We start from the raw sequence: 16187 nt of genomic DNA, 5'->3' as shown, positions 1-16187 counted from the left end.
TATGTGGATTAAAAATGCAAAAAGGCTCATTTCTGGAACTCCAATTCAGTGAAGCTCTATAAAAAGTATCTATCCTTGACTTTTCCGTAGGCTCTCCCAATTTATTATTTAATAAGGTTACACAATGTCTCTAAACATTTTGTTGTATAGGCCTACCCAGTTAATGTTCAGTGATATTGTTTCTTATTCCTCCCTGGCCTTATATAATAGCAGGTCAACGTAGCAATTGAGATACACTGAAATACAATTTAGAAAGGAGCAAAATGAGGGCCATTATTTCGCTACATGCATGTGTTAGACGGCCGGCAAAAAAAAGAGACTACCAACACTCAAACATATTTTTTTTTATAGCAGATTTTGAACATTTCAACCAAATACTGCAATATCACTGGGGTCATGCTGAAATTGCAGTGTTTCAGTGTGCCAAAAAAGCAGTTCTGAAGGAGCGCACATCATTTTAAAGTACAAATGAAAAATTATTCATTCATAATACTCACCCTCCTCATGTGGTTCCAAACTTGAATGACCTTTTCTTACATAAAAACGCAACAAAGATACGACTATAAAAATATAAACAATTTAGATTTTTAGGTGAACTTATTTTAACCACTTCAATAAAAAATACAAAACATCCTCAAAATTAAAGTTCTTTACTGGTACAATTCATAGTACTGTAGCCATTTTATAACGACCAAAAAAAAACCTAAATATAAACAGACCAATTTGCACCGAAAAGCATTTTACAAAACACACCGCACAAAGTCCTATTTCTCAGCTAAAATTCTGTAAAATAAATAGTCACGAACAAATCAATAGTATTTTACAAACGGACTCTTATAGGTCAACATAGTGTTATAGGTCAACCCCTGACTTTTTAAACATATCCAATGAATCACATAGGACTTGTGCAACTTACATTTCCTTTATAAAGTTAACAGTGCGCTGTCTACTTTAACTCAAATGCTGGACAAAAACACAATAAAAAGGAAAATAATAATGATGATGACGACAGGGCGCACCCCTTTTTGTAAAATAAACACTGATATAAGTCGATTAAAAAGGACTAATTACAATAAGTTACATTCCTGCGGAGGATCATGACTGCGCTGTGATATTACTACTGACGAGAGAAACAAACAGTGAGTGAGTGGTTTATGTCCAGTTTTGTTCAAATGTACACATATTAGTCCACATGCTCATCCATAAACATCCGTTCCCGTCTGTGGAGATTTTCCATCTGAGCTCGAGCTAGTGTCTCTTACAATTTATGGCTGTTATCAGGGTTTTTTTCTTCTTTTTGTACAAAAAATAAAATAAAATACTGTCTGGGTCATATTTCACACTAAAAATAATATCACCCCTAAAGGGCACATAAAAATAACAACTGTGATTGGTAGCTTCAATCAGCATTATAAAAGTGAAAAAGGGCTGTTTTATGATGTTTTTTTTTGCATCATCATATTATTGGAAAATTAAGAACATTTCCCTTCAAAACGACCACATTATTATAATGCAAAAGAAAATGTAATTAGAATAAATTCTCAATAATAATACTGAAAAATGACACGCAATAGTAATTTTTTAAAGCTGCATAACAATTTAATTATTTAAATCGATACAAATGAAAATGCAGTAAAACAAAGGCTATCATAAATATATATAAAAAATAAAACTTTTAAAATAATATATACGTTTGCATTACAGTAATGCGATTTTCTTTGAGTTGCTTAAATTTGAAAATAACATCACAATGCAAAAAAAAAAAAAAAAAAACATGAAAAAAAAAAAAAAAATTAGCAGCCCTAATATAAGATTGACTTAGTAAAAATAACTTTTCAAGGGGGAAATATGACCCAGACATATTCTCATCAGGGTAAGTGGTGGTAAAGGTTTTAAAAACGTCCCTCTTCCTGGGACCTTGCAGACTAGTCAAAGCGGCAGTGACCAGTGGATGAGGCTGAAGTCGGATACTTACATTAGTGTGTCCTGAACTTCACACCTCTCTGTACATTCAGAAAACAAAAGTAAAATGAGAGAAGGGTGTTCTGTCTGAAGGCACAGATACCTCTACGGGGCAGGAGCGAAACACGGGGCCCGGCCGAAAGGGCATGATTCAGTGCAAGAACAGGGAAGTGGAAAGGAAACAAGTGGGAATCCTTAGCTTAAAACGCATGGCTCTTTCCAGCTGTGCTCCTTGTGACTCTGTTTCGGCCATCATTCGTATTAAAAGTCTTAAAAACGTAACTTGCGAGCCCAGTTCCACCCGCGCTGCATCAAAGTCCAAGCCTTTGCTGTATGTACATAAAGAGTGATATGGTACTGTACAGTGGGGCTTTATTGAGTGTGAGGTTTGCCGTGGACTCTGAAGCGATACAGACAGGTGTAATCGGGATGTCCCCAGTTTGACAGCACGCGCATCTCAATGATCTGAAAGGCCTTGTCATTCTTCTCCTGGGGGAAAAAAAAGGCACAATAAAACATGGTCAGCATTTCTGCTCACCGCCATACCCTAGTAAGCTCCTCTGCTGTCTACATGGGCAGCATACTAACTAAAACAGAACTACATACATGACTGGTACATCAATTTACAATTTAAATTGAGTCTGACAGAAGCATGTTGCTAAGCTAATAACACTTGATTTTTTTTATTAAGGCATTCTGGGACATGCAATGCTGAATTTTGCCCAAAAGAAAAGTGCATGTTGCTAAGCTAACGACAAGATACTAGGAAACATTGTGTTTTCCATTTTATTATTTCCGGATTTAGTTTTAATGCTTTAATTACATTTTATTAATCAAAAAAGTATTTTGATAAAACTTAATAATTGAACTAATTTTTGATGAAAATTTGAACAATAAATACACCCTTTGAAATGTGTTTTATTTTTTTCAGAAATTCTGATTTGATTTTTCTTGTTACATACAAATGTATTACCAAAAACAGTGGTAATCAAATGAATATATAAAACATAAATAACGTAATAGATTTTTAAAAATGTATTGAAATAATTGTATTTCTTGGCAAAAAAAAGTGTCGCGCAGTAGAGGTTTGCCTTTTAAATATGGCTGAAAAATGGTGATATTCCTTGAAAATGTTTAAATAATTTAATAATGCACTTTTATTGTTGTTGTTATTACCTTGAGAAGCAAATTCTACTGTACAAGAGTAATATACAGTATTTCTTTAATAATTTCTTAGTTAAAACAAACTTTGTTTGGGTTGCAGTGAAGACCTTTGAGTTTCTGTGTGTATATCTGATGTTAGTTTTATCAAATGAAATGAATGAGACCAAAAAGAATGAATGAATGAATGAACACCAAATTTGACCAAATTACGTGTTACACCGTGAATTCCATTTTTATAACTGGATTAATCGATTCTGTCCACATTTCCTGCATCGTGGAAATCACAGGACTCTAACCTCGGTATGGGGAGCACATCTAAGTTGCCTTACAATGTAATCTAGGAAGGCAAACCTCAAGTTTGAGTTCATTTCATTTCCATCCCTCTCTTTTCAAGAGGTCAATTCACACTTTTTTACCAATTTTCTCTAACCCTAACACTATCGAGGAGCACTAGACATCACACAACTGCAAATTCTGTATGTGTATATTTTACCATAACTGGGAAGATCTGGAGTGATTCTCCATCATCTTGATAGGTGTAGTCACCCAGCAGTTTTCCTTCTTCCTGGTATTCATCATCCAATCCCTGCAGATACAGACAGCAAGACTTACAGCACACCACACCTGACTATACACCACTTCTTAACACAAAAACACATATGTATAAGCATCCAGCTAGAACTATGTGTGAGTACATGCTCATAAACCAGATATAAGCATGCATTCTTACAAAGACAGAGAATCGTTGAGGTGCGCTGCTGATGTTTCCCGAGGGAGAGAGGCTTTTGGGAATATGCTCCAGGCAGAAGGAGGTCGGGATCACGCTTAAAGACAGCCTGATCACCAGATAACCCTGGGAGCCTTTAAATGCCCAGCAGTTTCCAGGGTACATGTCCGGCTACAAGGGAGACAGAAATTCACATCATCTTTTTCGGTGTCGTACATTTACGTTGAAAAATCACCTGTTTATTTCATTTGTTTCTTTATACTATTGTTTGTCATTTGCTCTTATTTTATTACTAACCACTTTTGTTAAAAAAAATGTTTGAACTTTATATTAGTTAGGCTAGCAGTTTTTGTTGTGATATAAAATCGAGAATTGTGAAATTTCACTAGTACATAAAAATGTTGGTGTCATGAGCTTATTTATTAAATTACAAGGTTACAACAACGAAAACAATCACTTTTTTTGGTGACGGGGCCAGTAAAAATCTTTATCGTTGAGCCCTGCTATACTTAAGGCACAGCTAAATATAATATTTATTATAATGGGTTTATGTGAACATTTTTTTAAGTTAACTTATATAATGTTGTTATATTTTCTAAACACTAAATGTTAAAAAAATGATGTCTTTCATTTATACTGTAATGTTGAATGGCTATAATTACTTATTTCATCCCCGGAAATTGTAAGTAGTATAAAGATGCCATTAAACAAATCTTTGTGTTGTTTCTACATTAATTTGGAGATACACTGTAAAATCATTTATTACAATATAAAAATACATTACATATGTTAAATGATAGGTGGGATTAAATACAGAATATATGCAAACAATTCTTTTTTTTTTATGAGAGTGCTGATACTCTTACATTTATATGGACTTAGTTGATGCTGATATCCAAATCAACTTAGATTGTATTCAAAGAATACATTTTATCTGGGAATCGAACCCATGGTCTTGACATTCTCTACTGTTTAAGCTACAGAAAAGTTGCATATATTGATATGCGTGATGCTTGTTCAGGTGGAAACGCTTCATTTTATAGTACAGTGTACTTACCTAAATAGTACTGGGTAATATAAGGTAAGCTCATGGGTTACGGGTAGGTTCAGGGTTATTACCTTGTTATTACCCAATTATTACCCAGTTATTGTAATTACTAGAATAAGTACATAGTATGTACATGGGAAACAGGACTGTAAAATGAAGCGCTACCGTTCAGGTTATCCATCACTTCAAGTACAGTACAAGGTGTGTACTTTAGGTCTGTACCTGGATGACAGCACGTGGAGACTGTGAGAAGTACCACAGTGGGATCCCAAACAGGCTCATCAGTGCCGTCTTTGTCTCGTACGTCTCGGAGCAGCGCGTGCTGAGAATGCTGCCACCTGCCAACACACATCAGAGTTGTGTAAAAAATGTCTTTAAAGAGCCAGTGATGTTCATATTCGTGTTTTGTAGATGAGCTTACCTCCAGACTCCAGAGCGTAGTCCACCTGTCCGGTGCGATCCTCGGAGTACAGCCTTAACGCACGCTGGACAATCAACTGGACCTGCTGAGATTGAGGGGAAACACAGCTGGTATTATTTCAGAGATTTTAAAAGCATCTTTAAAGGGGTATGTAAACATACAATTGAACGAGAAAAAAACGGTTTCCTCAAATATGGCCACTTAAATGAACTTCAATTTGTGCTAACAGCTGCCGTAAACGTTCTTTCTTCTTCACATGATCAAGTCATACACATTCTAACAGATTGGGTGTCATTTGATGTGTAATAAACTTTACATCTGTTGTTAAGATATGATGTTTGAGTCTACTTTGAAAGAGCAAGATACATAACAACTGCTCAAAAGTTTGGAGTTGGGTAAGATATGTTGTCTCTTTTTAGAACTTTTTACAGTAGAACAGTTAGTATTCTGAAATATTATTCCAATTTAAAATAACTTTTCTATATTAATATATTATAAAATGTAATTTATTCCTGTAATCGAATCAGAATTTTCAGAAAATCAGAAATCATTCTAATATGAAGATTTGCTGTTCAAGAAACACTATTATCATCATTCATTTTGAACTATGTGCTGCTTAATATTTTTGTAGAAACCGTGATAGATACATTCAGGATTCTTTAATAGTTCAAAAGACAAGCATTCATTTGAAATATAAATCTTTCATAACATTATAAATGTCTTTACTGTCACTTTTGACCTTGCTGAATATAATTAATAATTTCTTTAAATAAATAAAAAAAATGTAAAAAAATCATCTGACCACAAACTTTTGAACCATAATAATTCACTCCGAAAAGTAATTCAGGAGACCTGTTACCACAACTTCCAAGTATAAAAATTCTAATTTATTGATCAGTTTAAGTTTCAATAGTTATTTTGTTGAGTTATGTTGACTTAAAAGTTAGACTACCTGAAGGCAAACACTACATTGACTCTATAAGAAATGACTCTATAAGAAATGACATCGCTGATGCCAGTGAAAAGTAATTTCTTGTTTATTAAGATTTTAGGTAAAATAGATAATATTACTTGGTTCCAGGGCTACAACTCAAGTAGTTGGAGTAGTTTTTTTGAGTAATCAACTTAAAAATGTGCATTTGACTTAGAGGAACTTCATTTTTAATATAATGTAGTTTGTTGGTTGAACACAATTTAATTAGAAGTTGTCATAACTCAAAAAAACTGATGCAAAATGTTGCATAATTTTTTTTTAATTAAGCCAAAAAATTTTTTTTTTTAGTTTTGTACCTCCTCTGACATCCCAGCAGCCACAGCGGTGTGGGCGACAGTCTGAGTAATTGTTTCAGCGGAGGACTGCTGCTGTTTGCTCTCCTGCAGCTGAAGAGACAGGTTTCCCAGAATGCTGCGCTCCAGGGTCATGAGGGTCGCGGTGAGGTCAGAGGAGCGTGTGTACTGAGATGCCAGCCACGGCAACAAGGGCTCGGGAATCTCCATTTCACCCGCGTTTCGGCCGTACAAAAGAGCGTACAACTCTTTTTTCACCTGTGCCGACACCTGGGGAAGAAATCACAGTGTGTATATATATATATATATATATATATATATATATATATATAAAAGTTAAAACCGCAACAGGATAAGTATATTATATACCGTATAAACACTACACACCGTTTCATGTATGGTGTCGAGGCGGTCGCATTTCCCTTGACATCCCATCAACCCCTGCAGGTCTCCTCTGATGCGGCCCAGCTCCGCTTCCAACCTCTGAACCTCAGAGAGCAGAGCATCATGGTTCTCCTGAGACACTCCAACACTGCAGAGCAAAAGCCAAGAGCGGACATTAATACTGAGACAGGAAGTGTCCAGAACAACTACATTTGCTGGTGATTTTTAAGCATGTGTACCTGACAGAGGCCTGTGCTGGAGTCTGCCGTGTTACATGGATTTCCTTTGAACGAGAAGAGAATTGAGACAGAATTAGATGAATGAGTGTAATCAATTATTACAAAGATTTTGTTACAAGTGCAAGAATGAACACAAATTGTTAAATTCAAAAGTTTGTGGTGAGTAATATACTTTTAACATTTATCAGAAATGTTTCTTGAGCATCAAATCAGACCATATTAGTAAGATTTCTGAAGGATCATGTGACCCTGAAGACTGGAGTAATCATGCTGAAAATACAACTTTAGTCACAGTAATAAATTACATTTTAACATGTATTCAAATAGAAAAAAGTTATTTTAAATAGTAATATTTCACTGTATCACTGTTTTCACTGTATCTTTGATCAAATAAATGCAACCTTAGTGTGCAGAAGAGACTTCTTTAGAAATTTTAAAAAATCTTATAGACTCCAAACTTTTGAATAGTAGTTCATGCCTTTTTTATTATTTGATATTATCAGTTGGCACTTTCTTTTACTGACTCTCTCAGTATTCTCTTACAAAATACTGTGAAGAAATAATAAGATAAAAGTCAGAGGAGATGGGAAAACAATCTCTAAATTGTAATTGCAGTAATTCTGACAAGACATGAAGGCCTCAAAAGTGAGTGAGTGTGTGTGTGTCTCTGTGTGTGTGTGTTGTGTTCTACCTCAGTTCTAGAGTTCAGGTTCTGAAGCAGAAGTTCCAGCTCGGCTAGTCGAGCTTCGAGACTCGTCTGATGCTGCACACGCCGTTCCTCAGTCTGGAACACACAGTGAGAGAAAAACAACTACACATTAAAAAGACAGTTGTGGGTAAAATAATGCCATTGGGGACAGAGGGAGGCATGGATTGTACATTATAAACACAGCAAAACAAGCAAAATGCCTTTACAACTTTTTTTTTAACAGTTAAGGCCCCGTTTTATGTTGCACAAACTCTATGGCACTCCAGTAAAGTCACGTCACGTTAATTTAAATAGGCTGTCACTTTATACAACAAATTGCTTAATATCAAGCAGTTTTACCATATTAAACCTCATGAAATGAGACACTGACACTGTTTTTCATAAGTACAACTTATACTTTCTACTACAAAGCAGCTCCTATAGTGTGTTCATGTTTTCTCTCGCAGACGTCTGACCTCGACGGACTGAACAGGAGAAGTGAACCGGAAAAGATTTCCACGTGAAAAGCGGTGAAGCCTCAGTGCACACCTACCTATTACGCAATTGCCACGGAACACTGGTAGTACAAAGGTGTTTAGCAGTAATAGCAAACTTTTCCGGAAAGTTCGCTTTGGCAAACGGTTTCGAACTGCCAAGACGAACTCCAAATGAATTTTGATTCGGCCTGATTTTGTTCAAAATTACGTCACATGAGTTCGTAATTTGATTTCGCTTGAAGTACCTTTAAACTTCTTAAACAACATAATAACACCCACTGTATACAATATTGTTAAAAAAAAGAGAGAAAAAAAGGCAGTAAATAAAAAATTATTTTAAAAGAAAAACATCTAATAATGACATTTCTGAATAAAGTTGGTGGAGAATAACATTCAAAGCAGAATAGTCCCATAAAATTTTCCAAATATTTACCTTTTAATGATAATTTTGAGCCCTGTATTTTTGTAACTAATGATCAAAACACAGGACACAATCTTAACACAGAAGCTTGATAATTCTCACCTCTGTCCTGCTGACTGTCTCTCTCTCCATCTCTCCCTCGAGTGCGCTGAATTTAGGCTCGAGGAGCTGCGAGACCCACAGGCCGAGACTCTCTCTGTCTGTTTGTGCGTTTATCTTGTCCTGAAGGGCCTGAAAGGAACCCACGGCCTCCTCATGCTGCTGCTTGGCTATCAGCTCCCCCTGCTGGACGCTTTCCCACAGTGACGCCACACGCTGCTCGAGTCGAGCCAAACGCTCGCTGTCAATGGACTCTGATGCAGCCTGACAGAGTTCAGATTAGAACTAGATTCAATTCATGTACTTTATAAATATCAGATTTGACTCTAGTGATTGGTCCTGGTTCGTTACCTGAGAGATCGCTGAAGGTTGGATGCGTTGTTCTTCGAATAGTGGTTCTTTCATAAAAGAAGGTATTGCAGGTAAAGAGGGAAGAGATGGCAGAGAAGGGAGGGAAGGAAGTGATGCGAATGAGGTGACCGCTGTTTTCCACTCTGTGAGGTTTACAGCTGGCAGGAAGGACAGAGCGATGGGTGGACCGAGATACCATAATCCTAAAAACAAGAGAAAAGAGGGAAACCTTGGAGACAGGATCTCTAAATATCACAGTCTTTGATCAAAACAAGGAGTTTATGGTACTAAACAGACAATCGTAATAGCTTTTAAAGGCACTTCTGTGATAACGATATTCAATTTAAGTAACTAAGGCATTTCAGGCAACTTCAACTTCACATTAGCGTTTTGAGGAGGGAGAGAGAGAGAAAAAAAGGAAAAGAGAATGTGTTTGTGCAATCTTGGATAAGTGTGAAAGTAGAATAAGCAAAACCATCTGGGTAGAAGTACATATGATTGCACAAGTGTGGCTGTTTATTAGTGCCAGTGGTTTTATGATGGAATGTCTGGAATCATTACAAATGTTTCTGTGCCATTATACTCACAAAAAGTAATTGCAACAACAATGACTGTCTTTAATATAACTTGTCTGTGTATATTAGATTAAAATAGGAGAAAGTATTTTACCATATAAAAATGCTACACACGTCAACGTTATGCTCTGTGACATGCTTTTGATTACCACGAAAGCACTTACAATGGAAGCCTAGCAAGCAAGTGGTGCAGTAAGGTCAATATAAATTTCAAATATGCAAATACACGGTCACAGAAGTATAACAACATTTGCAAACATTGTAAGTACTAAAATGAGTCTAGTGAAACAGAATCTCTTAACAACCATTTCTGTGCAAATATACAGATTTTTTTTGTTTCTGAAAGAAAACTCTTATGCTAACCAATATGGCATTTATTTAATCAAAAATAAAGTAAAAACTAGTAATATTGTGAAATTATTTGATTTTATTTCAAAAAGAAATATTTTATAAGTATCTTTATTTTTGATTCTTTTAATTTAATATTTGCTGAATAATTAAACAAATTCTTTATGAAAACCCTTTTGAACAAATCTGTGAAGGACTATTTTCATGCAAGTATGTAATATAAGCATCTCACAGATGCTGAAATTAAATAAACTGTATTATTCATTTAGCATTAAGTACTAATATTCCTCTAATGACAATATCACAAATCAATCCAATTCAAATCTCACCGAACAGCAGCAGGAAGGGTAGCAGAAACAGAAGAAGCTTCAGTAGTTTGGGCAGAAACCTGACAGACAGAGAGAAAAATACTGTCAAAAAGATATATATATATATATATATATATATATATATATATATATATAATATTTGCATCTTGACCAAAGAGTTAGTGCTTAATATCCAGCAATATTATTTTTTTTTTTTTAAATGTATGAATTTTGCATCATCAACCCTGTTATTGAAGTAAACTGTCAACACTGAACCGACTGGAGCTGAATAACGGCACTATTGTCTTCAGTAGAGCTGCTCAAAGCTGAATTGAACTTGTTACATAAATTAATTTTACAGTTAGTGAATACTGCATACTATTATCTTTTTAGAGCTTGTCTCAAATTTGATAAAGTTTGTATTAGTGATTGTTATTTTCCAGTTTATTACTGTGAAGCTACTTCGAAACAATTTCTATTGTATAAAGCGCTTTAAAATAAAGATGACTTGACCTGACTAGAGTATATATAAAAAAATAGGCAAAAGCACAATATTGACATAAAGGACCAAACACTTTTAACTTTTACCTGGTGAGAAGAAAGACGTTGATCAGAGACATGAGCGCCACCAGCTGATACCATCCTGTTCCCAGCCACCAGAAGGCGCCAGTCGCTGCTTTCCCTGTTCAGAGCAGAAGAGGAAGTTTTATGGAGTGATAGTTAGTCCATGTTACACATTGACAGGTTTAAATGATTAAGGGAAGAGAATTATTAGTCAAAGAATCAGATACAGAGATGGATGCACTCGAATCACCAGAGCTGAAAAGTTAAGGAAAGAAGTGCAGGTTAAAATGATTTCAGTCTTCAGAAAGAAGTCATATGGGCTCACTGTGCCAAAAACTAATGATGTGAGAAAGAGGAGGAAGTGTGAGAGAGAGGCGAGCATGCTGGAGTCTGAATCATATCGACCTGGAGAACACAGTGCCAACCACAGCACGGACTTCAGCTTCCGAGTCACAAGCGCACCGGCAGAGCCGAAGCTTCGGCAAACTCTCAGAAGACTGTAACCTGAGTTAACCAGAAGAAATTCAGAAAACATCCTGCTATCCAACACATCTTTCCCCCCAAATTTCATTCTAGCGTCTTCCACCTTAGCGAAGACTTTCAGTGAACAAATGGATAGAAAACACAAGTAATGTCATGAAAGCTTACAAAAAGAAAAAAACAACAACACAAAAACGTCTCTCCTGAAACGAGACACTGAAGTCGATGTCTACTAGGAAGGAGTGTAAAGATCTGAAGGTGTATAACCTGTGTAAGAAACAAGGGCCCACAAGGCTGTGAATACGTGGCGGGTGAAGGAATAGCGTTTATACTCCATGTGTGTTTCCATGTGCTGCTTCCCTTTGCAGTCGTCGCCTGTAAGTCAGCAGTGACGACATCAACATCAGCATCACAACTCATGGAAAGGAATACAACTTAAATGAATAAAGTCAAGAATATACATTTAATAAATAATGTACTCAGAATTGTACACTACCATTTTGGGTCAGTAAAATATATACCTTTTTGAAAGAAATTAATGCTGTTATTCAGCAGCAATGCATTAAATTGATCAAACGTGACAAAAACATTTATAATGTTACAAAAGGTGCTGTTCTTTTAAACTTTCTATTCATCAAAGAATCCTAAAAAAATGCATCATGGTTTCCACAAAAATATTAAGCAGAACAGCTGTTTTCAACACTGATTATAATAAGAAATGGTTTGGAGCACCAAATCAGTATATTAGATTGATTTCTGAAGGATCATGTATATATATTAAAAAGTTATTTTAAATTGTAATACTATTTCACAATATTACTGTTTTTTTGATCAAATAAAATACCTTTTTTTTTAACAAACCATACTGACCCTAAACTATTAAATGGTAGTGCACGTTAAAATACTAATCTATAAAATAATACATTCAAAAGGATTGAAAACATAACTGTAAAGGCAGGAAGTGTCTGATAACTCAAATGTGTAGATACATTTATTGTCCCAATGACACTCACAACATTAAGTGGACAAATTGTCACACTTTAACTCATTCAGAAAAGACCATCACAAGCTCTGCTGACCATCAGGCTTAGATTCTGTCCTTAAAGTAGCCATTCAGAAACAAATAACCACACAAAAATCCTGTTGATGCCCTTACACTACTGAAAAAGTCCACATCATATTTTGATAGTTCATTAGCAGTAGTTTTGAGCATTTTGTAAATGTCTGCTGCTGAAACTGCTTGTGCGCTGAAGGACTGTGTGCACTTACAGAGGGAGCCGTTGAGATTGAGATGTCTGTCTGCGGTCACCAGATCTCGCACGTTCACACTGCCACAGTAGCTGTCATGAGCTGAAACACACGTACCACAAAAATCAACCCCTGCTCACCTAAAATCCCAGCATGCATTTCACTTCATTCAAAAGACCAAGAACATATTTGCATATATATTAAAAAAACAGAACTAAAACAGAATTACACAATGCACTAGAAAAAAAATCTTAAAATGTCCTCATAACTTGCTTATTGGTCTCTTTAAATATTCATAGTGAACCAGAAATTACATTAAATGTTTTAAATTATGGAGAAGCATAAAAACGGTAGCGATGTTTGCGAATTGACTATGGATGTCCTCCTCACCTGTCCTGTCATTGTCAACACTGTTCATAGAGCTGGTCATAGTGGCATCTACAGCTGTCTGATGCGCTGAAGACACGGAGTACGGTGAAGTAAACACCGTTTCCTCCTCCTTCCCGTCTGCGTGGAATGAGCAGTCTTTACAGATGTAGCCGTTAGCCAGATTAGCGTGCGCCTCCGTTTTACTGGCATCTCCATTCTCCAACAGAGAGCTGTGAGCAGTTCTTCGTCTCCGTGCTGAACACAACATTAGGGAAAATAACAAATCAATTAATAAGAGTCAAAGCACACTGTTAAAGAAGCCATTTTATGTCCTTTTACAAAGTCTTGATTTTTGAACTCTGATTGGTTGGCTGGACCAGTGTGTTGTGATTGGTTAACCGCTTCGAGTGTGTTTCAGGAATGTCACAGCTCTTACCATAACCGCAAGTTTCATCACACTACTAACTCAACCAGGCCTGGCACATTTATTTTGCGTAAGCCTTAAGTGGGAATTATTTAAATGAGGAATATTGTGACATTTTTGTCCATAGAAAGAAAACTCAAGACTACAATTGAGCCATTCAGGGATTTCAGAAACAGTGTTGACTGATATAGAGAATAACTCCCTTCAGAGTGACTTTGTGCTTTGTAACTTTGCAGAGCTTTTTCATGCTCAAACAGCAACATTACACACTAAAGAAAGTTGAAAATGTAAAAAAGGTCCTTTTTTAAACTGATGTGAAACACATAGGACAGATGATGACCTGGCCTAGAGTTATTTAGCATTTATCGGGTGGTGATGGCACAGTGGATAAGACACATGCCTTTGGTGTGAGAGACCCGGGTTCGAATCCACTGTGAGATACCAATGTGTCCCTGAGCAAGACACTTAACCCCTAGTTGCTCCAGAGGCGTGCGACATAAGACAATAACCTCTGACATATCTAGCAATTGTAAGTCGCTTTGGATAAAAGCGTCAGCTAAGTGAATAAATGTAAATGTAAAATGTATTTACTCTGCTAACTTAAAATCTTGAACTTCCAACCTAAACAGTTGTTGACGCATAGTTTATATAGTCAGGGTTATATAAGCAACAGCTACAGCGTGACATTTGCCTAAAATAACAACAATTCCATTTTGCCACTTTTCACAAACTTTTTGAATTATAAGCACTAATTAATCAAGCAGAATTTCAAATGTGAATGTGTTTTGACTTCATGTTGACTGTGTGTACTTGTGAAAGGCCACTGACCAGAGTACATGTGTGTAGTGGAGCTCTGTCTGAGCGTGGACTTGTCCAGCAGGCTGGAGATCAGAGACGCATCACTGGCTGTACTGTTGAAGCTCAGGTCTGATGTGCTCTGATCCTTCTGTGGAGTCTGAGTCACGCTCTGAGACTCGTACATGGGCGAACCCTGCTGCTGCCTCCTGCTCCGCACAGACCTGCGGGACAAAATACACTGGGTCATTACATTTCAAAATGAGGATCACTATGCACTTCTATTACACCCTAAACAAAGTCATTTGTTGCTGCCACAATTTTTTCTCATGTGGCATATGGAAATACGTGAGGACTATATTATATTTTTGGTTGATCTATATATGTTTATATATATTTTATATGTTTATATATATATTATATATGTTTATATGTTTATTTACATCTTCCCTTGTCTGGCTTTTGCTACTCTTGAGCAATGCCTGAACTTTGTATTTTGAGCACTTCTTGTGTCGTTCTTCCCTCTTCACGATGACTCGCTTGCTTTAGTCCTCAGATGTAAGTCGCTTTGGATAAAAACGTCTGCTAAATGACTAAATGTAAATGTAAATATATATATATATATATATATATATATATATATATATATATATATATATTTTTTTTTTTTTTAAAGATCTTTTATGCTCACCAAGGCTGAATTCATTTGAATAGAAATACATCATAAATTTTGTGAAATATTATTACTTAGTAAAAATAAAAATAAATTAATATATAGTAAAATGTAATTTATTCCTGTGATCAAAGCTGTATTTTCAGCATCATTACTCCAGTCTTCAGTGTCACATGATCCTTCAGAAATCATTCTAATGATTGAATGCTCAATAAACATTTATTATTATTAATGTTGAAAAAGTTGTGCTTCTTAATGTTTTTGTGGAAATTGTGATGCATTTCTTTCAGGGTTCTTTAATTAATAGAAAGACCGTGCTAAAGTCCAGAATTTATTTGAAATATAACATTTTTGTAACACTATCAACGCTATTGCAGTTACTTTTGACTGGATAACATAAGATATCAAACTTGCCTTGAAGGTTGAAACATTGTTTTTTCCACATAAATATAAATATATATATATATTTTTTAGTGCTGTCAAACGATTAAAATATTTAATCGCGATTAATCGCATTAATGCCATAGTTAACTCGCGATTAATCGCACATTTTTATCTATTCTAAATGTCCCTTGATTTCTATTTGTCTCATTATTTTTTCTAATTTTAATGCTCTTATCAACATGGAAAAGTGGATCAGCAGTAAGTTTGTTCTTAGCTGTGGTATCCATGTGCTTCTGTCTGAAGTCATCCATTGTAGAGCTTAGATCGTGTCCAAAAAATCAAGCCTGACCCGAGCCCGTGCGCATTGTGTCCGAGCCCGGCCCGACACATAAACTGTAATTATGAGCCCGAGCCCGATTTAAACCCGTCCATTTTTTTCATACGTGGGTCGTTATAACTGACGTTCTCAACTATTTTCTATGTTACTTTCTCCCGCCCGCAACATTTTTGTCCCGCTCCCGCCCGCAAATACACTCTTTTTTTTGTAGGCTACCTCCAAATACTTTCGCCTACGTGTCGCCACCATACACATCAGCATAAATGCTCCTGATAAATTATTTGTTATTAAAGCATTAACACACAAACCACTGTTATAAAATAAAAGCAAGCAGGCTACTGAGTGCATGGTTTGGCATTACTGAATGCCCGCAAAGTGCGCTCCCTTAATAATT

The 16187-nt window shown here is 35.9% G+C and overlaps 1 protein-coding gene across 3 annotated transcripts in view; it reads right to left on the bottom strand.

The window, feature by feature from the left end:
- Positions 1 to 329: 329 nt before the first annotated feature.
- sun1b (Sad1 and UNC84 domain containing 1b) overlaps positions 330 to 16187 on the bottom strand; it is a 44103-nt gene continuing 28245 nt past the window's right edge. For 2 of the 3 annotated variants that reach the window (XM_077213596.1, XM_077213595.1), the window contains 18 exons: positions 14433 to 14623; positions 13202 to 13435; positions 12833 to 12913; positions 11831 to 11938; positions 11489 to 11587; positions 11108 to 11201; positions 10541 to 10599; positions 9289 to 9491; positions 8941 to 9201; positions 7924 to 8016; positions 7233 to 7276; positions 6997 to 7141; positions 6613 to 6879; positions 5323 to 5407; positions 5124 to 5239; positions 3857 to 4024; positions 3620 to 3712; positions 330 to 2451 (listed from right to left, as the gene is read on the bottom strand). In XM_077213596.1, coding sequence (XP_077069711.1) covers positions 2335 to 2451; positions 3620 to 3712; positions 3857 to 4024; positions 5124 to 5239; positions 5323 to 5407; positions 6613 to 6879; positions 6997 to 7141; positions 7233 to 7276; positions 7924 to 8016; positions 8941 to 9201; positions 9289 to 9491; positions 10541 to 10599; positions 11108 to 11201; positions 11489 to 11587; positions 11831 to 11938; positions 12833 to 12913; positions 13202 to 13435; positions 14433 to 14623 — 2458 coding nt within the window. In that variant the 3' untranslated portion in view covers positions 330 to 2334. The remainder of the gene's footprint in view (positions 2452 to 3619; positions 3713 to 3856; positions 4025 to 5123; positions 5240 to 5322; positions 5408 to 6612; positions 6880 to 6996; positions 7142 to 7232; positions 7277 to 7923; positions 8017 to 8940; positions 9202 to 9288; positions 9492 to 10540; positions 10600 to 11107; positions 11202 to 11488; positions 11588 to 11830; positions 11939 to 12832; positions 12914 to 13201; positions 13436 to 14432; positions 14624 to 16187) is intronic. The other variant, XM_077213597.1, reaches the window with a different exon arrangement.

This window comes from Siphateles boraxobius, unplaced genomic scaffold (genome assembly GCF_051911475.1).
Source record: "Siphateles boraxobius isolate OS27281-9 unplaced genomic scaffold, OSU_SipBor_1 66, whole genome shotgun sequence".
NCBI lineage: Eukaryota > Metazoa > Chordata > Actinopteri > Cypriniformes > Leuciscidae > Siphateles > Siphateles boraxobius.
This window is presented reverse-complemented; position numbering and strand designations above follow the sequence as displayed.